Below are 22518 nucleotides of genomic sequence, written 5' to 3'. Positions count from 1 at the left end.
ATCCTCTCCTATATCTGCCTCCCACCGCTGACGGAGCTGAGTCAACCCCACCCGCGGTGTCAGGGTCCACAATGTCCTCTGAAGTTGCGATATTGATGGGGCTTCATCAGAGATATCATCAAAAAATTTTTGGATTTTCTCCCCTAAATGAAATTTTATCGCCTCTTTATCCAAGGATTGAATATAATGCGTCATCTGACTATAGCTAAAAATGTACCTCCAATTTCCCTCTAGTGTGAGTTGTCTTGGGGATTTCAATCTTCCTTCTCCATCTAATATTGTTTCCAAACGTTTAAGGCCCCTTTCCTCCCATTGTATAAATACCGGATTTTCCAGCCCTGGTGGGAACATCGGGTTTCCCCTTATAGACAACAATTCAGATGTACTCGGGTTACCCCCCAGCTTTTTTGCCAAGCCTCTCCACGCTGCTTGTAGAGGCACTAAAAGTATACAGTGTTTCAACCTTTGTGGCAGTGAAGTGTTTTCTATGTGTAATAGGGTGATCAGGTCGTAAGGGCTAAAATAAGCTTTCTCCAACTCCAGAGGTGTATGTGTGTGTGAAGAGAAAACCCAGTCTCTCACCACCTGCATCAAACTAGCAAGGTTGTAATATTGCAAATTAGGGAGGCCCAATCCTCCGTGCCGCCAGGCTCCCAGCAAAAAATGCATCTTGAGCTTAGCTTTCTTCCTTGCCCAACAGAACCGCCCCACTAGTTGATAGAATTGTTTAATATCTTTTTGAAATAATTTCAGCGGCAAAACCTGCAGGACATATAACCACCTGGGTAGAATTACCATTCGAATAAGGCTAATCCGACCTATCAATGGCAAAGGTAGGGCCCTCCAGGTGTCCAGCTGCTGTTTAGTATGATTAAGCAACCGAGTGACATTCAGCTTGTATATATCCTCCATCTGTTCTGTCAGAAGAACTCCCAGGTACCGAAATGAGCCCTCTGCCCATCTCAAAGGAAAATTGTCTCTCCAAAAAAGTCGGGTAGTCATAGGGATAGCCAGAGCTTCCGATTTCTCTAGATTAAACTTAAAACCGGAGTAATCTCCAAATTCTGCAAAAACTTCTAAAAGATCCGCAAGAGACTTACGAGGACTAGTAAGAGTCATTAATAAATCATCGGCGAATGCCGCGATCTTAAATTCCGCCTGTCCAATCATTACTCCTCTAATAGTTCTATTCGAAATTACATCCCGGATTAAAGGATCTAGATAAAGAGCGAAAAGCAATGGTGACAGTGGGCACCCTTGTCTAGTTCCTCGATTTATCTCAAAATTCTCTGACCATGTTCCATTTATCAGGACCCGTGCTCGAGGAGAGGCATACAAGGCTTGAATTGCGTGCACAAACCAACCAGAAAATCCATATTTAGTGAGGACAGAAAACAAAAAAGGCCATTCTACACGATCAAACGCCTTTTCAGCGTCGAAACTGATCAATAATGCATGCTCTGCAGAGTTCCTTAACTTTTCCAATGTCGTCAAGATACTACGCAAATTTTTTGTAACCGAACGGCCTTGAACAAAGCCCACCTGTGCTTCATGAACGAGATTTGGTAATACTCTTCCCAACCTATTAGCCAGTATTTTTGCACATAATTTAACCTCGAAATTTAACAGTGATATAGGTCGGTAGGAAGATAACAACATTCCATCTCTGTTCGGTTTAGGTAATACCACTATCTGGGCTAAGTTGAGGCCATCCGGCAGTTTTCCCTTTGCCACCCATTCATTAAAGACCTTGGTCAGTGTGGGGACAATTTGATCACCCATCATTTTATAGAATTCGGGTTTGAAGCCATCTGCCCCAGGTGTCTTTCCTAGTCTACTTTGACTGATTGCCCAAGCCACTTCGTCACAATTTATAGGATCATTTAAATATTGATTATCTGCTTGTGTTAACAAGGGGGTTTCTATATTTTGTAAGTACATATCGCTTTGCAGGTCTTGGCTGTCTCCTGCTCTATAAAGTTGTTTATAATAACTATGAAAGGCCTCCCTTATCTCCCCATCTGTATGTAGTACCTTCCCATCTTTATCTTTAATAGCCACTATATGCCTAGAAGCATACTGTGAGGCTATCACTCTAGCTAGCAGTTTCCCCCCCTTACTGCCATGTTTATACAACTGGAACCGATAATATACCTGTGACTTTACCGCCCTCTCGTGTATCAGGGAGTTCACCGCTGCCTGAACTGACATCCATTCTTTTCGCACCCCAGGGGACGGAGTCTTACCATATTGTTTCCTCAGTCCTAGTAATTGCTTTTCCAAGCGCAGTAGTTCTCGATCCCGAGCTTTTTTGTAGTGACTGACATAGCTAATAACCTCTCCTCTTAGGACTGCTTTTGCTGCTTCCCAAAATATCGCCGAGTCTTCCACTGATCCCTCATTAAGATGTCTGTATTCTTCCCATTTGGCAATAAGAAATTCCTGAAATTTAGAGTCTTTATAAAGATAACTGGGAAACGCCCAACCCCTATTTTTTTGCGCAGTATTATCTCCCACTTGCCACGTCATCCAAACTGTGGCATGATCTGAGATCACGCAAGGTCCAATAGTAGCGTCAGTGATGTCTGTAAAATTCTGTCGTGATATCAGCAAATAATCAATCCTTGACTGGGTTTGGTGGGCCCTAGACAGGTGGGTATATTCCCTTTCTGTCGGGTGTAATGTACGCCAAACATCTATAAGATCTAATGTATCACACATATCGGGTAGCCCTCTAGTACTGATTGTCCCCTTTTTCGGATGTGGATGGGATCTATCAATCTGCGGGTCCCACGTCATATTAAAATTCCCCCCCCCCCAACATCATGGGGGATTGTGGCATCCTAGTGAGGGTTTGGAGAAGTCGTTTATAAAATTTAAGATCTAACGTGTTTGGGGCGTATATGCTGCCTAAAGTTATCTGCCGCCTAGCAATGGTAACGTTACAGAGAATAAAGCGCCCTTCTGAGTCTTTGTGCACATTTTGAATCTGGGATGCCACCCCTTTCCTGAAAAGAATAGCTACTCCTCCTTTATTGCCTATCGCCGATGAAGCAATACATTCTCCCACCCACCATTTAGCTAACTTTGTGTGTTCCTGATCACTGAGATGTGTCTCTTGCAAAAGGGCCACGTCAGCTCCTATTCTTTGGAGGTACTGCAGGATTTTAGATCTTTTAATAGGTGAGTGTATGCCTCCCACATTCCATGTTACTAGCTTAATCATCTAGGTTAAGAGAAGCAGTCATGATCAACCAATAATGAACCTTATTAATTGAGAGGCGCCATCCCAGCCTTTGGCACCCCCCTTTCTTACCAAACACCTGTTTTAGTGGCAAAAATAAATAATGCAGTCTGAAATACCAGTCATATTCAGCACCCTTATCCACACACATTCCATTTGACCTCGCTGTTTTACTTTGCTTTCTTTCTTTTCCTCTAAACCTTCCCCTAATCCCTCCCCCCTTCCTCTCCCCCCTCCCCCCTTTGCTTCCCCTTCTATACCCTCCCGGCATGTGCTTCCTTTTAGGAAACCGTCACTTTTTAACGCTTACCCTTCTGCTCTTCTTTCATATAGTTCTACATTCTCCTAATTCCCTTTATCCCCCCACTGAACTCTTCATATTCCTTGTCTCCTTTCATTATACAGGATCTCCACTTTAACATATTTTATTTTATATGTCTGGGATCCCCATTAATAACTCACCCACGGTGCTCCCAAAACAGAACTCTTAACAGTGTCCATAACATAAGTGAACGTCCATCAGTAACTTTAAAGATTTCTTCCTTGATCTTGTAACTGATCAAGTTATCCTTAACTTGTTCTTCCCCAATCCACACGTTGTGTTGCTTGAAGTGTAATCCCATTAAGGAGTATTAAGATGAATTTTATCAGATCTTTTTTAAGTCCTTGCTGGTTCATGCAGGCACCGTATCCGCTGATGTGGAGGGCTCTAGCTGTTCCAGTCCGTCCACAAAGTTTTTTGCTTCCTTTTCAGACGTAAAGGATCTCATTTTGCCCTGATGCGTTATTCTCAAGGTAGCAGGGTATTGTAGGGTAAAACGAACTTTCAGATCAAAAAGTTTTGAGCATATTGGTGAAAATGCCCTCCTCTTTGCTGCTATTCCCGCAGAATAATCTTGAAAACAGAGAACTTTTTTATTCTCATAAGTCAAAGAATTAGTGGATCGAGCTACTTGCAGAATATGCTGCTTGTGCATGAAGTTTAACACCCGGCATATTATCACCCGGGGTTTAGCAGTTTCCATCTGTCTGACCCCCAGTCGATGGGCTCGCTCTATTCTTAGAGGGCCGAGTGTTGCAGGGAACTCAGTGTTGTCTGTCAGCCATTTTTCAAGGACTCTCTCTAGCTGCTTTCCCCCCCAGGGCTTCAGGCAGGCCCACCAGACGGATATTATTCCATCTGGAGCGATTTTCCAAGTCTTCCAGCTTTGATTCCAGGTCAGACAATTTTTTCTTTAAGTCCTGTTGATTGTTTTCTACCCCCGCCATTCTTTCTTCCACCTCGCTAGTTTTATTCTGGAACGCTACACATTCTTTAGTTAAATCTTCCAATTTAGCGTTTAACTGTTCCAGCTTTTGATCAAGCTTTTGATCTAGCGGGGCAAGGCGTCGGTCTAACAGTTCTTCCATCACCACTGTCAGTTCGGATGTAATCTCCGCTACCCAAGCCGACGAAACCAAGGAAGTTGTTTCGGGAGGGGACGCCGCCATCTTGTATTCCGGCGTCTTTCCCCGTTGTCGTTCTTTCTGGGCTGATTTCGCTGCCATGATCGGGGTTTCCGCTATTCCAGCTCCCCAGGTACTCTCACGCAGTCTTCCTCTTTATTTTTTTTGCGATATGGGGGAGATTGATTCTTTTGCAGACGCTAGACAGAGCAGGCAGGCAGCGGAGAGAAGATCACTCACGTCCTCTCTCCACCATAGCGTCACGTGACCTCGAAAATCTTCAGTTTAAGTTTGTCTCCCAAGCCCCTTGGAAGCTAAATGGTTTGGGATCCTGTCCCCTAATATATCTATACTAGTGAAAAAGGCCCGTTTCTGACAGAAATGAAACGGACGCTAGCAAGGGTTTCCTCGGAGTGTGTATGTTTGAGAGAGTGTTTGTGAGATTGACTGTGTGAGAGAGAGTGAATATGCAAATGTGTGTGTGTGTGAGAGAGAGAGTGAGACTGGGTGCGAGTGTGTCCGTGAGAGAGAGAGCGTGTGTGTGAGAATCAGAGTGTGTGCCAGGGGCCCCTCCCTCCTCCCTCCTCCCTCCCAGTTCCAGGGTCCCCCCTCCATCCCTCCCTCCGAGTTCCTGGGTCATCCTCCCCTCCGAGTTCCAGGGTCATCCCCCCCTGCCTCTGAGTGCCAGGGTCCCTTCCAGTTTCAGGGTCCCCACCCTCCCAGTTCCAGGGTCACCTTCCCTCCCTCCCATTTCCAGGGTCCCCCTACCTGTTCAAGGGTCCCTCCCCCTCCCTTCCAGTTCCAAGGTCCTGTCCCCTCCCTGCATGGTGGGGGGGGAGTTGCTATTTGCTGTCAACCTAAGGAGACACAGCTTCTGGCGTCCAGCAGCTAAGTCCTGTCCTGACCCACAGGCAGCTGGAGCTTCCTCATACTCTTTCAGTGACACACATTGACAGGCAACAGCGGGGCTGACACAGCCATAGGCACTTACCTGGATAAAGTTTGTATTGTTGACAAATGATCTGAAAATACAGAGTTTAAAACTGCTGTTTCTACCAAGTAGAATAATTTTTAAAGCTGTTTTAGTGATATTTAATTTAGATTTCATGATATTCATATGTACAGATGGGTAGCTTTCAAATAAATTAAAAAGGTGTGCAGTAAGAAACCAAAAACAAAAACCTTTTGTCTTTTACCTGTTAAGGCACAGTTTATCCAGTAGAAACAGCTTTAGACGTGTTTCAGATGGAAGAAGAAAAAAACAACAACAATGTGGATCAGTAGCTCCTAGGTGTGCTTGGTTTTGAGTGTATGGGAATGACGGCTGTGTTGGGCAGTGGAAACAGAGATTACCCAATGGGCTTCCTTGCTTACATTGTAGTTGATTGGGTCACTTCCACTCGTGTGTAGTAATCATCCTGCTGCATGGCCAGAGTCTGAGAGGAGAGGGGGTGTGGCGGAACAGTGAGCGAGCGGCTGCGGGAGGGTGGGTGAGGGGGACTGTGGGCGGGGGGACGGGGTGCAGCTGCGTTGTGCAGTGGAAACAGAGATTAACCAATGGGCTTCCTTGATTCGTTGAGTGTCAGTGCTCCGCCCCCGACGACATCACGTTTGACGCGAGGGCGGGGCAGACACTCATGAGCAAACCGGATATCTACACCACCACAAAGGGAGACGTTTCCGGCTTGCAGGTGAGGCTTCAATAGAACGTTGGAGGTGTGTTTTATATAGATAGATTTGGGTTTCTGCCAGGTACTTGTGATCTTGCTTGGCCACTGTTGGAAACAGGATACTGGGCTAGGTGGACCATAGGTCTGACCCAGTATGGCTATTCTTATGTTCTTAACCATCTTTAAATCTAGATTGAAAGCCCACCTCTTTAACATTGCTTTTGACTTATAACCACTTGTAGCCTCTCGCTTCTACCTACCCTCCTCTCCTCTTTCCTCTACACATTAATTGATTTGTTTACTTTATTTTTTGTCTACTAGATTGTAAGCTCTTTGAGCAGGGACTGTCTTTCTTCTATGTTTGTGCAGCTATATAAATGCTAAATAGTAGTAGTAGTAGTTATGTATACAAAGATTTAACATCAAATGTTAAGAAAAAGATATAGAAGTTACATCTGTCATTTCATCAAGTCTGTTCATAAAACCAGACGAATTTCTTATATAGGAAAACATCAATGGTCTCAAAAAAGTGTCGATATATACAGAAATGGGTTCAAGAAATGATCCTCTGCTAGAAGTTATTGGTTGACCAGGTGCTTTCTGTACAGTTTCATGAATCTTCAGTAAGATATAAAATACCAGTATTTTTGGTGTTCTTGCATTCAAATATTGCAACTCCTGTGTTGTAACCACCCCTAGTCAAATCCTTGTTTTGCGATATCATTGATCAATACTTTTAGATCATCTGTTGGATCAGATCCTAAATTCTTGGTACAGTCTGTACACTTAGTTGATTGTATACCTGTGTGTCGTAGTCTGTCGAGTTGAGCATTACTATTGCTCTCCTGTTGCTGGCCTTACAAATTCTAATGCCAGAATTACTAAGTAACTTTTTCAAAGCTCGTGACTCTTCCAGTGTTAAATTGAAATGCTGGTGAATCTTTCTCCTCATAAAGATGTCTGTTTCCTGTGTGATCTATTCCTTAAATACTGACAAATAGGTGCTTGGGGCAACTTGAAGTGACCATGTGGAACGGTTACGTACCCTAGAGGTATTAATCTGTTTCAAATGGATGTTGTGAAAAAAGCTCCTTGAAATGCAATTTGAGAAAAAATCGCTCTAGATCTATTCTAGTTTGAAAAGACTCTATTGGTCTTATTGGCACAAAGGAAAGACCCTTGCTTGACAATTTCAATTCTACTTCAGTCAGATTATAACTCGACAAATTGAGCAGTAGAGAATCTACTTCTTTTGATCTTGTTCTTTCTGGGAGCAAGTATTGGGTCATCCTTGTTGATTTCTGTTTCGTGATCTGTGGTGTTTGAAATTTTTTCCGTTGTCATTTGTCTAAAAAAAGATTCTTCTGGTCCTGATGGTGGCGAGTGCTGGGGTAGTCTAAGGGCTCTCCAGTTCTAAACATTAAGCCACTCGATTTGAACCAAATTTCAGGATTTAGGCGTCCCTGACCGAATTATCGAAACAAATGATGGACGTCCATCTTGTTTCGAAAATACGGATTTCCCCGCCCCTGGATGGGGATGTTTTGCGAGGACATCCTCATCAAAACTTGGACGTCCCTTTTGAAAATGCCCCTCCACGTATCACCTCGGACTGGGTTTTGCTCTTGACTTTTTGACATTCTGAGACTGAGTTCCATCTGGATGAGCTCTTTAAAGATTATGGGCGTGAAATTCAAAAGATTTATGCTGACTGGGGCCACCCAGGAATTTTCAGCTGCGTTATTACAGACTGCCCTGGTGCTCTCCGTCTTTGAGATCAGCACACTGTGGAGAACCTCAGGGTCACATAGATTAACAAGTTGATTTCGTGTCCTCTCCTTTCTCTTTCCTCCCTGTTTTCTGTATTCATTGGCTGTGGTTTCCCCCATGTCATATTTGATTTTACATAGTAACACAGTAACTGATGGCAGATAGAGACCCGGCACGATCCATTCAGTCTTTCCAACAAGGCATCCAGAGCCCCACCTTCCACGTGGTAGAAGTTACACTCCTTCATGATCAAATACTGGCATCACTGATAAGGCAGTCGGCAGTTTACCACAATACCAGCCATAAATAGACAGTTACATTTGATGCAGTCTTGGAAGAGTAGGTTTATAATTTTGGTTGCTACTACTACTAATCATTTCTATAGTGCTACTAGTCGTGTGCAGCGTTGTACACATTATATACAGGTACTTTCTCTGTCCCTAGAGGGCTCACAATCTACATTTTTTGTACCTGGGGCAATGGAGGGTTAAGTGACTTGCCCAAGTTCACTAGGAGCTGCAGTGGGAATTGAACTCAGGTTGCCAGGATCAAAGCCGGCTATGCTAACCATTAGGCTACTCAGTACTTGATTTAAACCAACAATCCAGCAATGTTGCAAACTGAAAATATTTTACTCACTGTCACCTTTAAGGGTGTCTTCCTCTCCCCCTCTGAGATACATGCATAGATTCCTATATAATAATTTGCACCTCCAACGTTCCATGTCTGGCTGCCTGGGTTCGTAGCATCTCCTGACGTCAGCCAGCCTCCAGCGTTCCATTCCCGCTCACTGTCCCGCTCTCGCGTCAAGATGTAATGACATCAGAGGGCGGAACAGTGAGAGGGAAGGGAACGCTGGAGACGAGCTGACGTCAGGAGGGATGTTACGAACGGAACGGAAGCCAGTGCCAGCCAGCCAGAGAACGTTCAGGTACAAATCGAGGGGAGGGAGGGAGGAAGGGCAGAGGAGAGTGGATGGGATGGGAGAACAGTAGAGGAGAGAATCGCGGACATGGATGGGAGGACAGAGAAGAGGAGAATTGCTGGACATGGAGGGGAGGACAGGGGAGAGAGGAAAAAAAAAGCTTACATGACAGCCTTCCTAGGGCCCGTTTCATTTATATAAATTTGATATAAAATAAGCCTGCTTGTTCTTGGAGTGTCCTTGCTATTTTTGGGTCACAGACTGTAGAAGTCTGCCAGGCACAGGACTAACTTCCCAAACTGCCTAGATACTGAAACTTGAACTTGAAACTTTCGCATGCCTTGGAGCAAGTGTAAATGCCAACATCTAGGGCCCTGTTTACTAAGCTGCGCTAGAAGCGCACTAGCTTTTTTAGCGTGTGCTTTTGTCATTTACATGTGAAAATGCTGCTGTTTCTACATATAAAACGCCACACAGTCCTTTGGAAATAACCTCCTTAGGCTTTTAGGTTGGCTGAAAATAGTGAATAAATATAACAACCTAACTTTTAAGATCATAGCTTTGTTTAATATCATCCTCTAAGTTGCTAAATAATCATGTCAGTATGTTTGTGAAGACTTCACATACCGCCATCTTCAGGAAAACAGTAAAAATACAAGAAAATAAATAATTATTGTATTACCAAACTCATTTAATTGTCTTCTTCCTATATTAATGCCCAATATTTACTTTTTTTTTTTTTTTTTAAAGAAAACAATAATCCCAGGAACAATACTGCAGAGACACATCACTGGGTGCTGAGTGAGAATATCAAGAGGAAAATAATGTTATTGAAAAGAGACAATGAGAATACATCTTCCTGTCCTGACTGGGGAGCAAAGTGGAAGAATCAATGTATCTCAGAAAAAAAGCAAAGAAATTCAACAGGAGACTCAGCTCTGTGTGAGCAAAGTACCAGTAATATCACACATACAGGGGAAGAGGAGAGAAACAGGACCACAGAACATAGATGTGTATGTGACACGTGTGAGATATTCTTCAGGAATCCTGTAACACTGAAACTACAGCAGGGATCTGACACTGCAGAAAGACCATCTACATGTACAAACTGTGAGAATAGAGAACTACAGCATCCACAAAAGAGATGCAGAGGAGGGAGACCTTTTATGTGTTCTGAGTGTGGGAAAGGTGTCAGTAGGACCAAAGTACTAATGCACAATCAGAAAATTGGTAAAGAAAGAAGGCTGTGTACAAGTACAGAAAACAGGAAATGCTTTCTTAATAAAGCAAACCTCATAAAACACAACAAAACCTATAATGAGACATCATACTCACATCCTGGTTTTGATATAAGTTTCAACCAGGAAGCAAAATTTGACTCGGAAAAAAGACCGTTTTCAACTAATAAGTGTAGAAAAAGCTTCCTCTACAGGACAGCATTCGCAAAATACCAAAAACTTCAAGCGGTTGAAAGATCATTCCTATCTACTAAATCTGAAAAATACTTCAGTATGAACAAAGATCATTTAGAATACCTGAAAATCCAGAAACGAGGACAAAAAATTACACATATTGAATGTGGTAAAAACTTCAGTAAGAAAAATAAACTCTCAGTCTACCAGAGAATCCACATAGGAGTCAAACCATATGTATGTAGTGAGTGTTGTAAAAGCTTCAGTCAAAAACTTCACCTCATAAATCACCAGAAAATCCATAGCGGAATAAAAACACATACATGTACTGAGTGTGGTAAAAACTTCATTGAGAAAAGGAAACTCATAATGCACCAGAGAATCCACTCAGGAATCAAGCCATATACATGTACTGAGTGTGGTAAAAGTTTCACAATTAAAAGAAGCCTCACAATCCACCAGAGAATCCACTCAGGACTCAAACCATATACATGTACTGAGTGTGGTAAAAGCTTCAATCAAGTACTTTATCTTAAAAACCACCAGAGAATCCACTCAGGAATCAAACCATACACATGTACTGAGTGTGATAAAAGTTTCACAATTAAAAGAAGCCTCACAATCCACCAGAGAATCCACTCAGGACTCAAACCATATACATGTACTGAGTGTGGTAAAAGCTTCAATCAAGTACTTTATCTTAAAAACCACCAGAGAATCCACTCAGAAATTAAACCATTTCCATGTACTGAGTGTAGTAAAAGCTTCACTGAGAAAAATAAACTCATAATGCACCAGAGAATCCACACAGGAATCAAACCATATACCTGTACTGAGTGTGATAAAAGCTTCATTCAAAAAAGTGATCTCGGAGTTCACCAGAGAATCCACACAGGAATCAAACCATATACATGTACTGAGTGTGGTAAAAGCTTCAGTCAAAAACGTTATCTCACAAACCACCAGAGAATCCACGCAGGAATCAAACCATACACATGTACTGAGTGTGATAAAAGTTTCACAATTAAAAGAAGCCTCACAATCCACCAGAGAATCCACACAGGACTGAAACCATATACATGTACTGAGTGTGGTAAAAGCTTCAATCAAGTACGTTATCTTACAAGCCACCAGAGAATCCACTCAGGAATTAAACCATATCCATGTACTGAGTGTAGTAAAAGCTTCACTGAGAAAAATAAACTCATAATGCACCAGAGAATCCACACAGGACTCAAGCCATATACATGTACTGAGTGTGATAAAAGCTTCATTCAAAAAAGTGATCTCGGAGTTCACCAGAGAATCCACACAGGAATCAAACCATACACATGTACTGACTGTGGTAAAAGTTTCAACATTAAGAGAAACCTCACAATCCATCAGATAATCCACACAGGAATCACACCATATACATGTACTGAGTGTGGTAAAAGCTTCAGTCAAAAACGTTATCTCACAATCCACCAGAGAATCCACTCAGGACTCAAACCATATATATGTACTGAGTGTGGTAAAAGCTTCAATCAAGTACGTTATCTTACAAACCACCAGAGAATCCACTCAGGAATTAAACCATATCCATGTACTGAGTGTAGTAAAAGCTTCACTGAGAAAAATAAACTCATAATGCATCAGAGAATCCACACAGGAATCAAACCATATACATGTACTGAGTGTGATAAAAGCTTCATTCAAAAAAGTGATCTCGGAGTTCACCAGAGAATCCACACAGGAATCAAACCATATACATGTACTGAGTGTGGTAAAAGTTTCACAGTTAAAAAAAGCCTCACAGTCCACCAGAGAATCCACACAGGAATCACACCATATACATGTACTGAGTGTGGTAAAAGTTTCACAGTTAAAAAAAGCCTCATAGTCCACCAGAGAATCCACACAGGAATCAAACCATACACATGTACTGACTGTGGTAAAAGTTTCAACATTAAGAGAAACCTCACAATCCATCAGATAATCCACACAGGAATCACACCATATACATGTACTGAGTGTGGTAAAAGCTTCAGTCAAAAACGTTATCTCACAATCCACCAGAGAATCCACTCAGGACTCAAACCATATATATGTACTGAGTGTGGTAAAAGCTTCAATCAAGTACGTTATCTTACAAACCACCAGAGAATCCACTCAGGAATTAAACCATATCCATGTACCGAGTGTAGTAAAAGCTTCACTGAGAAAAATAAACTCATAATGCATCAGAGAATCCACACAGGAATCAAACCATATACATGTACTGAGTGTGATAAAAGCTTCATTCAAAAAAGTGATCTCGGAGTTCACCAGAGAATCCACACAGGAATCAAACCATATACATGTACTGAGTGTGGTAAAAGTTTCACAGTTAAAAAAAGCCTCACAGTCCACCAGAGAATCCACACAGGAATCACACCATATACATGTACTGAGTGTGGTAAAAGTTTCACAGTTAAAAAAAGCCTCATAGTCCACCAGAGAATCCACACAGGAATCACACCATATACGTGTACTGAGTGTGGTAAAAGCTTCATTCAAAAAAGTGATCTCGGAGTTCACCAGAGAGTCCACACTGGAATCAAACCATATACATGTACTGAATGTGGTAAAAATTTCAAAATTAAAAGAAGCCTCACATTCCACCAGAGAATACACACAGGAGTCAAACCATATACATGTACTGAGTGTGGTAAATGCTTCAGAAGAAAAGCAACCCTCACAGTCCACCAGAGACTTCACACAGGAATCAAACCATATATATGTACTCAGTGTGGTAAAAGCTTCATTGTGAAAATTAGTCTCACAATCCACCAGAGAGTCCACTCAGGAATCAAACCATATATATGTACTGAGTGTGATAAAAGCTTCATTGAAAAAAATAAACTCACAGTCCACCAGGGAATCCACACAAGAATCAAACCATAAATATGTACCAAGTGTGATAAAAGCTTCCAAATAAAACAAGCCCTCATAATGCACCAGAGAATTCACTCAGGAATCAAGCCATATACATGTGCTTAGTGTAGTAAAAGCTTCAGTTTGAAAACTAGTCTGAGAATCCATCAGAAAATGCACACAGAAATCAAACTATATAAATGTACTAAGTGTGGTGAAAGCTTCTGTCAGAAAACAGGTGGAGGAATAGCATAATGGTTAGTGCAGTGGGTCGATATCTTGGAGAACTGGGTTCAATTACTACTGTAACTCCTTGTGACCCTGGGCATGCCACTTAACCCTCCATTGCCCCAAGCACACAAAAAAAAAAGCTTAGATTGTGAGCCCACTAGGCACAGAGAAAATGTCTGCATGTAATGTGTAACAGCACTACATATGTCTAGTAGCAGTAAAACATACGTGTACTGAGTGTGTTAAAAGCTTCAATCAGAAGACATAAAAAAAAATCCCCACAGGTGGGAAACTGTTTCAGGTACTCAGTGTGGTAGAAGCTTCAGTTAATTAGCAGTCTTCACTGACAAAAGAGAATCCACACACTGAGTGTTCTAAAGCTTTAGTCAAAAAATATTCCTCACAAGCTACAAATAATAATCCACGCTTGTGAAACTCTTTACATGTACTGAGTGTGATAATGGCTTCAAAGGGAAAAATAAAACAGTCCACCAGAGAATCCACACTGGAATCAAAGGAAGTGAAACATAAAATTCAGCAGCAGAGGGGGAGACAATACATTTTTTTTCCTCAGATGAAGGTAACACCCTTTTGCAGATACCAGGGTGTGGTGGATTTGTGCATGGACCCACTGCAGCAAGATATAAACCACAAAAGTTAATGAAAGAGTTAAAGAGGATTAATTTCAATTAAGTGGATGCCTCAGATGAAGAGGATAGAACCTATTCCTACCTTTATTTCTACAAACCATGGGGTTGGTATTCAGCCAGTGGCACTCAGTGGTTTTCTGACCGCCCCTGGCATTATTCTCATAAGTTCAGTGCCGGGTCACGTCTGAGCTCCTGTACTGAATTTCTGGGTTTATGGAGCCGGCTACACTATATCTGATTAAGTCAGTGGTGTGCTGGAGCCGGCTCTCACCAGCTCTACAGAGCCGGTTGTTAATTTTTGAACAATTTAGAGAGCCGGTTGTGCTGCTCTCAGCTAGGACTTGAATGGGGTTTATTTTTTCACAAATTGCAGCAGGAGGCTGGAGACATGCATGCCCAAACACACCAGCTGTCACCTGATATTGGTGCATGCGTGGTGTGTGGCAACCCTGCCTCCTCGTTCGTCGGAGTTCCTGATTCTCTCTTCCCTGCTGCTGCCCTTCCCACTGCCCCATGCATTGAACTTTGTTTCTTCCCTCCGTATCCGCTCCCTCTCCCTGCCTCCCTCCTTCAACCTCTCCCCCCCCCCCCCCCCCCCGCAGTTCGACCGGATCGTTACTTACTTGCAGGCAGGCAAAGGACACTGTCGGGACCAAGGAGGTTTGATGTGATGATGAGCTGCAGGCAGCCGATCTACTCCATGTAAGAAAGGAAACCAATTTGTTTAATCTTTGTTTTCACTCCCCCCCCCCCCCCCCCCCCCCCACAGCTGTCCTCTAGTGAACTCTCAAACCAAACAAAGCAATCAAACCTACATCTGCTGCATCCACATTCTCTTTTTTTTTTTTTTTAATTCTTGGTCCATCTGTAACAAGTCTAAAGCTGTTTCAATTGGATAGGCAGTGCCTTAAAAGGTGGAGGACAAAAGTTTTTGTTTCGTTGTTTTTTTTTTAACTTATTGGACAGATTTTTTATTTATTTGAAAGCTTTCCATATAATATTAATATCATGAAATAACAATTGAATATCACTAAAACATCTTTAAAAATTATTATAGCTGGTAGAAATAGCAATCTTAAACTTTGTATTTTGTGCTCATTTTTCTACACTAAAAAAAAAAATAATAAATACACTGTCTGTATACAATACAGATGGCCAAATTTCAGTGAGGATATCCTGTTTCCTGATGGGTTCACCTTAACTGTTGTTGTAGTCTACCTTGGGAAGCCTTGTGTTATAAAGATGATGATGGAATATATTGAAATTAAATGGAAGTATAATTAAACTCTCCTTTCATTGGGGCACATAGAATCAGATCTTAATCTGTTTTGTACAAGTTTACCTTTTAGATACACAAATGGATTATTCTGTTTTGAACATGTGTCATGGGCAAGTGGTTTTATTAGTCAAAATAAAAATATTTTGTTTCTTGCAGATTTCTTTTGTTTAAACATAAATGGGCCATAAGCCCCTAATGCAGCCCATTGGTTTTCTTATATTTTGTTCTTGTGATAAATTATACTGTGTCAAAACTGAAAACTCTTGTCTCTATCTGGTCGATAATAAAAGGAGCTCATTGTGAACACTATCCACCCTAAAAGGTTGTTTTGTGGCTGTACATGAAGAATTATGATATTGGCTAAATACGTGTATGTGTGTGTCCCTAGTCCTGCATCCTAAGTTTATATAATCCTTTCAAGAAATCCAGTTAATCTTTTAACTTATTAGTGGAGCATAACCGCAGAGTCATTCTATGGTCGCATCTTCAATATCGTAATACTAGTGCCCATCTAAGGAACAGCCAGGTTATTTTGAGTTAGTCTTCACTTGCTTTCCTTGTGCCACCACTATCCAGCAGGTAGGCAGCGTCTTAAAAGATGGAGGATAGAGGATTTTTTTTTTACATTAAAAGAAGGTAAATTTGGATGTAAGGATTGTTTGAAAGCACGCTCTCTCCCTGAGTATAGCCAGCTCTGCAAATTTTTTTTTTTTTGGTGGGGGCACAGAGGTGGACGGGGGGGGGGGGGAGCAGAGGTGGACCAGGGAGAGAGCCTGTTGTTAAAAATTTACCAGCACACCACTGCTTCTCTCCCCTGCCCTCCATCCACCCATGGCCAGCAGCTCCCTTCTCTCCCCTGCCCTCCATCCACCCATGGCCAGCAGCTCCCTTCTCTCCCCTGCCACCCCCTCCCGACTTGTTCCGCAAATTCTCCTGCTGCCTCCCTTGCAGCTTCATGAAAGTCCCAATGAGGTCTGAATAATTTAGAAGTGTATTGTGTACCATAATTTCAGAGACAACGATGGGAAGGAAAATTATCTTTAGTAAGCAAGCGAGAGAAAAAAACGACAGACAAACTTAGTTTCTGTCCTCTGTCAACAACCTAGAGTCAGAGAAAATGTTTGGGTTTTTTTGCAACATCAAACTTTCCTCCGCCCGATCGCGCTTCAAAATGGCCGCCGAGACTTACAGAAGTCTCGCGAGGCTGCCTCTGGAAGTCTCGGCGGCCATTTTTAAAGCGCAAACAGGTGGCGGAGGAAAGTCAGCGATAGCAGCGGGCAGGCAACACTGCCTGCCCCGAAGAATTCGATAGTCAAGGTAGGATCGGTGAGGGACCGGATCTGGAGGGCGGAGGGAGGGAGAGCCGGCTCGCAAGTCTGGCCAAAATTTAACAACCGGATCTTGCAAGCCGGAGCGAGCCGGCTCCAGCACACCACTGGAGAGAAGGGTCGCTGGCCATGGGTGAATGGAGGGCAGGGGGAGAGGAGGGGAGAGAGAATAAATGCTGGACATAGATGGAGGGGAGGGAAGAGTGAGGAAGGAGATAAGATAAGGGAAAAGGAAGAAAGGAGAAAAACTGCACATGGATGAAGAAAATAGGCAGAAGCTGAGGACCAGAAATGGAGAAGAAAGGAGGAAAGTAAAAGAAATAAATGGAAAGGAAGCCCTGGAAACGGAGTTAGGAGGACAGATAGCAGCAGAATTGGATACTGGGCCAGCATGATCAGAAAAACAGTCACCAGACAACAAAGGTAGAAAAAATCATTTTATTTTCATTATAGTGTTTGGAATATGTTCACTTTGAGAATCAGGTGCTCAACATTAAAAGTTTATATTTATTTACTTATTTATTTATGGCATTTTATCCCACATTAAACATGAATTAGATTGGAACCTGGGATCATTTAATTTTTTTTTTCCTGGAGAGAGTAATGCATTGCCCCCCCCCCCCCCCACCCACTGGCTATAGCCAGCTCTGCAATTTTGGGGGGCGCAGAGTTGGACGGGGGGGCGCCGAGGTGGACGGGGGGGGGGCGCCGAGGTGGACCGGGGAGAGAGCCTGTTGTTAAAAATTTACCAGCACACCACTGACCACAGGTGTATATGTTGTGTCTTTAATCTTTGATGGGGCTGCTTCAAACTTTGCTATGGCGAAATGCCTAGGAGCTTGTTTATTTATTTGTTGCATTTGTATCCTACATTTTCCCACCTATTTGCAGGCTCAATGTGGCTTACATTATGCCGTAATGGCGATCGCCATTGTCTTGTTCCCTGGCTGTGCAGAGTATTGACACCGGAGGATCGGACGGCCATCTTGGATGTGGGCTTGTTCCAGGTTTGGGCGGCCATCCTAGTAGGGGGCAGCTTAGGTTATGGCAGCCATCTTGGAGTGGGGCAACTTCAGGAAGGAAGCCCATATTTGGGCGTAGGGTGTCACCGATGGGGGCAGCCATCTTGATTTCAGCTGTGCTTGTTTGGGCCTAATTTCTACACTATTTAAGACTCTGCCCTCAGTCATTCTGTGCTTCGGCTTCTACTCAGTTTGCTGGATAGTTGCAGTGCTTGTGGATCTCCGGTTGTCTGCTGACTGGTTCTGACCTTTGCCTGTCCCTGGATCTGCTACTGACCGCTGCCTGGTACTGACCTTTGCCTGTCCCTGGATCTGCTACTGACCACTGCCTGGTACTGACTTCTGCCTGTTCCTGGATCTGTTACTGACCGCTGCCTGGTATTGACCTCTGCCTGTCCCTGGATCTGCTACTCCTGCTACCTGGTCTAACCCTGTGGACTTTGTGCTGGACTTTTTTCTCTCTGTTGTTGGCTACCCGCACTCAGGGGCTCAACCCCTGGGGAACGGTGGGTGACACAGGGGGAACTCGGGGGTTTTGACTGACAGCCTGGTGAGGGGTTTCCCTCATCGAGTACAAGGGCTCACCTGTCCTTGTGGAAAGCATTACAGCCATTTCCGGAATGCATAAGCAGTCAGGTATAGAGAGTTCATTACCGGAATGAGAAATAAAGTGGTATTGCATTAAAGTTCATTAGTGACAAAATATATAAGCAGTCAAGTATAGAGAGTTCGGTTTTGTTCAGTTCTGGTATAAATTTCGTTGTCTGGTAGCCATATTTTAAGCATCCTGTAACACATGCGGGTTTTTATATTTTTGGATCCTTGTCATATGCTCAAGCTTATTAAGAATACACTAGGAGAGAAGAAGTCATTGGTTGATGGGGAGGGGGGATTAGTACAGTGGGAATGCATTGAAAAGCTTCAAAAAGTGCAAGAACATGAGGGGTTACACTTTGGTAATAAATTGAGAGCTCGGCGTGTGTTGTGGTCAAAAAATAAAATGAATGTCAGATTAGCAGCACAACTTCTCAGTGAATCTGTTGTTTCTTCTCTTGAGTTTTGCAATAATGAGAAGCTATTGGATTTTGTTGGCTGAGAAGTGACTGTTAAATAATGTATTCATATGTTTAATTGCCTTTTTGATTGCTGACGTCTCGAAATATGAACTGTCGAGGTTCCACGGCTCCATTGAAATCAGCAAACATAGCTGAAAGTAAGTCCATTTTACACACTGCACGGTCATATATAACATCTTTGAAGGAATCCAGACACAGCATGTCTATGTTAGATTCCGTTCGGAAAACTAGTTTCCAGGGGTTTATAGTTTGCAATGACAGTTTGCTGATGCTCTATGACTTCCTGATTGGTAAACTTGCATATCAAATGAGATTCCTGTGTGCCTTTAAAGTAAGCCAAGATCATTTGGAGTTATTTTTTGGCAAAATTCGGTGTCTTGGGGGCTCTAACAACAATCCATCAGCTAGGCAGTTCATTGCTGCTTATAGAAAAATGCTTGTGCATAACGATCTACAAGATATTCTCTGAGGTAACTGTCTGCCACTGGAAGCTGTTTCCATTTTAACTGAATCAAACAATTACATAGCCAAAGTAACACCCTCAGCATCAGTCCTTACCAATTCTATCACAGACAGGCTCATTGATCCTGTTGAAAGTGGAATAGATCGTGATTACACCTATATCCCAAGACCTGACCATCTCTGTTCATGTGTTCAGAAAAAGTTATTGTATGTATTGCTGGATTTGTTGTTTTTAAGTTGCAATCATCTCTACATTGTGAGCCCTGCATAAATGCTTTGAGTGATGAAAGTGGCAATGCACTGTATTCATTGATGACACAGAAGAGTAAAGGCCACCTTCCATATCATCAAGCTGATCAATCCATAGACTGGTGGGTTGTGTCCATCTACCAGCAGGTGGAGATAGAGAGCAAACTTTTGCCTCCCTATATGTGGTCATGTGCTGCCGGAAACTCCTCAGTATGTTCTCTATCTCAGCAGGTGGTGGTCACACACAGCAGCAGCTCTGGCTAGGCCTCCAAGCCTAATTTTGAGGTTTTGTTGAGTGCCTGGGGTTGAGGGCTCTTTTGAGCAAGTGCAAACCTGGTGGTGTCAGGTCCCTCCTTTTCTCCCCCCTCCCGCTGGCTCCGTTAAAAAAAAAAAAAAAAAAAATTTTGAACGTCCTTAAAGGCGTTTATTTAGACGTTTATTTAAGCGTCTATTGCAGCTACTCACTGGGACACCAGGTCGTTACAACTCGGAGCGGACAGCAGGTAATTTTTACCTTTTTTATAGCGGGCAGGGGGTTCCCCGATTCTTCTCCTCGTGGCATATGGCGTCGGAGGGCGAGGGCGCAAAGGGTCGCTCCCCGGGTCGCTTGAGCGCTTCTAGAGGGGATGCGGGGGTCTTAAAGCCTGATTCGCCCTTGTTGGGTGACAGTTTCGTGGCCGATGAATGTCCCGGTCCTTCCTCCGGCGTGACGGTTTTTCCCGCCATAAACGCCCATCCCCCGCTCCTCGCCTCCGCCATCTTGGCCGGCCACGCGGCTCGGACGGCTTCTTCTTGGGCCGCCCTTGAGGTTGGAGACATTAATGCCATGAACGCCCTTAATTTGGGCGACGGCACAGAAGCGGCTAAAGTTAAGAGCCGTTCTTCCCGCGCGGCTCCTTCGCGGAGTTTCGCGCCGGACGCCATTTTGGATGCGCAGCATGTCTCTCCCCCGCTATTGCGAGCGCCGGTTGAGGGTGCGTCTAGGGCTGTTGCCCAGGCTGCGGAAGTGCACAGTCTGGGGGGTTTCTCCCCCGAGTTTGTTTTGCTGCTGCATCAGGCCTTCCTCATGCACAACGCTGCCCCTGCTCCCTCGTCTGGTAAAGAGGTTGAGGTTCCCAGAGGTAAACGCCCTCGGGTTGATTCCCAGGCCTTGGAGGAATTTGTCTCCTCCGATATAGATGAGGGCAGCGTGTCTGAGGTCTCCCAACGGTCCTTTGCGGATTCCTTGGAGGAGACGGATCCCCGCTCGGATGGAGCGGATGATCCCTCTGCAGCGCGGCTTTTTAGCCCAGAGGATTTGCCCAACCTGTTGTTACAGGCCATGGACACTTTGAAGATTTCCTCTCCGGAGGACGTCTCTCCCTCAGCCCCTGTTGGCTCTGCCATTATGCTAGGGGACGAAGCGCCCGCCTAGAACCTTCCACGTGCATGATGCCATGCACACCTTAATTTCGGCTCAATGGGATGTCCCAGAAGCGAGCCTTAAAGTGGCTAGGGCTATGTCCCGCCTCTATCCTTTGGCTGTGAGTGAACGTGAGGCCTATCTGTGGCCTACCGTGGATTCTTTAATCACTGCGGTGACTAAGAAAACGGCGTTGCCGGTGGAAGGTGGCACGGCCCTAAAGGACGCCCAAGACAGAAGATTGGAGGCGGCCTTAAGGTCGTCCTTTGAGGCGGCTGCTTTAAGTTTGCAGGCCTCAGTTTGCGGCTCCTATGTGGCCAGGGCGTGCCTGACTATGGTGCAGCGGGCTTCCCCCTCGGATCATTCCTTGAGGGCTGATTGGCCGGCCCTGGAATCGGGCTTAGCCTATTTGGCAGACTTGCTGTATGATGTCTTGAGGGCCTCAGCGAAAGGCATGGCTCAGACAATCTCTGCGCGGCGGTGGCTTTGGCTGAAACATTGGTCTGCTGACCACGCCTCTAAATCCCGCCTGGCTAGGTTGCCTTTTAAAGGCAAGCTGCTCTTTGGGGTCGAGCTGGACAAAATCGTGACCGATCTTGGCACGTCTAAGGGCAAGAAATTACCAGAGGTCAGGGCTCGGGCTAGTACTCGTCCCGGTACCTCCAGAGGACGGTTGCAGGAAGCCCGTCGGTACCGCCCGGGCAAGTCGGGTTCCTCTGCCCTCTCTTCCTTCAAGAGGAATTTCTCCCCCAAGCAGCATTCCTTTCGCAGAGACCGCCGTCCCGGAGGTGCTCCCTCCGGTCCTCCCCCAGGGTCTCGTACCCAATGACGGGGTCTTGGTCCACGCCCCAGTGCAGATTGGAGGACGGCTGTCCTCGTTTCTGGGCGAGTGGACCACAATAACTTCAGACGCGTGGGTGCTGGAAGTCATCAGAGACGGCTACAAGCTAGAGTTCTGCCGACCCTTAAAAGACGGGTTTGTACTCTCTCCCTGCAAGTCTCCGGTCAAAGCTGTGGCAGTGCAGCAGACCTTGGACAATCTGATCCGCCTGGGCGCGGTCGTTCCGGTGCCAGAAAGTCAGCTTGGCAAGGGACGTTACTCCATTTACTTTGTGGTACCAAAGAAAGGAGGTTCTGTCCGGCCTATCCTCAACCTCAAAGGGGTCAATCGGGCCTTGAAAGTGCGGCACTTTCGCATGGAGACTCTCCGCTCTGTTATAGCGGCAGTGAAGGCAGGAGAGTTCCTGGCATCCTTGGACATCAAGGAAGCGTACCTGCATATTCCCATCTGGCCTCCTCATCAACGCTTTCTGCGTTTTGCAGTCCTGGGACGACACTTCCAGTTCAGAGCCCTCCCTTTCGGGTTGGCTACTGCTCCGCGGACCTTTTCCAAAGTAATGGTGGTCATCGCGGCCTTCCTACGAAAGGAAGGGGTACAAGTTCATCCTTATCTGGAC

The 22518-nt window shown here is 44.4% G+C and overlaps 1 protein-coding gene across 2 annotated transcripts in view; it reads left to right on the top strand.

Moving 5' to 3' along the window:
- Window positions 1-13685, top strand: part of LOC115464621 (zinc finger protein 585A-like) — a 47107-nt gene extending 33422 nt beyond the window's left edge. For both annotated transcript variants that reach the window (XM_030194984.1, XM_030194987.1), the window contains one exon: window positions 9806-13685. In XM_030194984.1, coding sequence (XP_030050844.1) covers window positions 9806-13392 — 3587 coding nt within the window. In that variant the 3' untranslated portion in view covers window positions 13393-13685. The remainder of the gene's footprint in view (window positions 1-9805) is intronic.
- The last annotated feature ends 8833 nt before the right edge of the window (window positions 13686-22518 follow it).

Source organism: Microcaecilia unicolor, chromosome 1, assembly GCF_901765095.1.
Source record: "Microcaecilia unicolor chromosome 1, aMicUni1.1, whole genome shotgun sequence".
NCBI lineage: Eukaryota > Metazoa > Chordata > Amphibia > Gymnophiona > Siphonopidae > Microcaecilia > Microcaecilia unicolor.
Note: the sequence above shows the minus strand (reverse complement) of the source record. Positions and strands in the feature narration are given on the sequence as shown.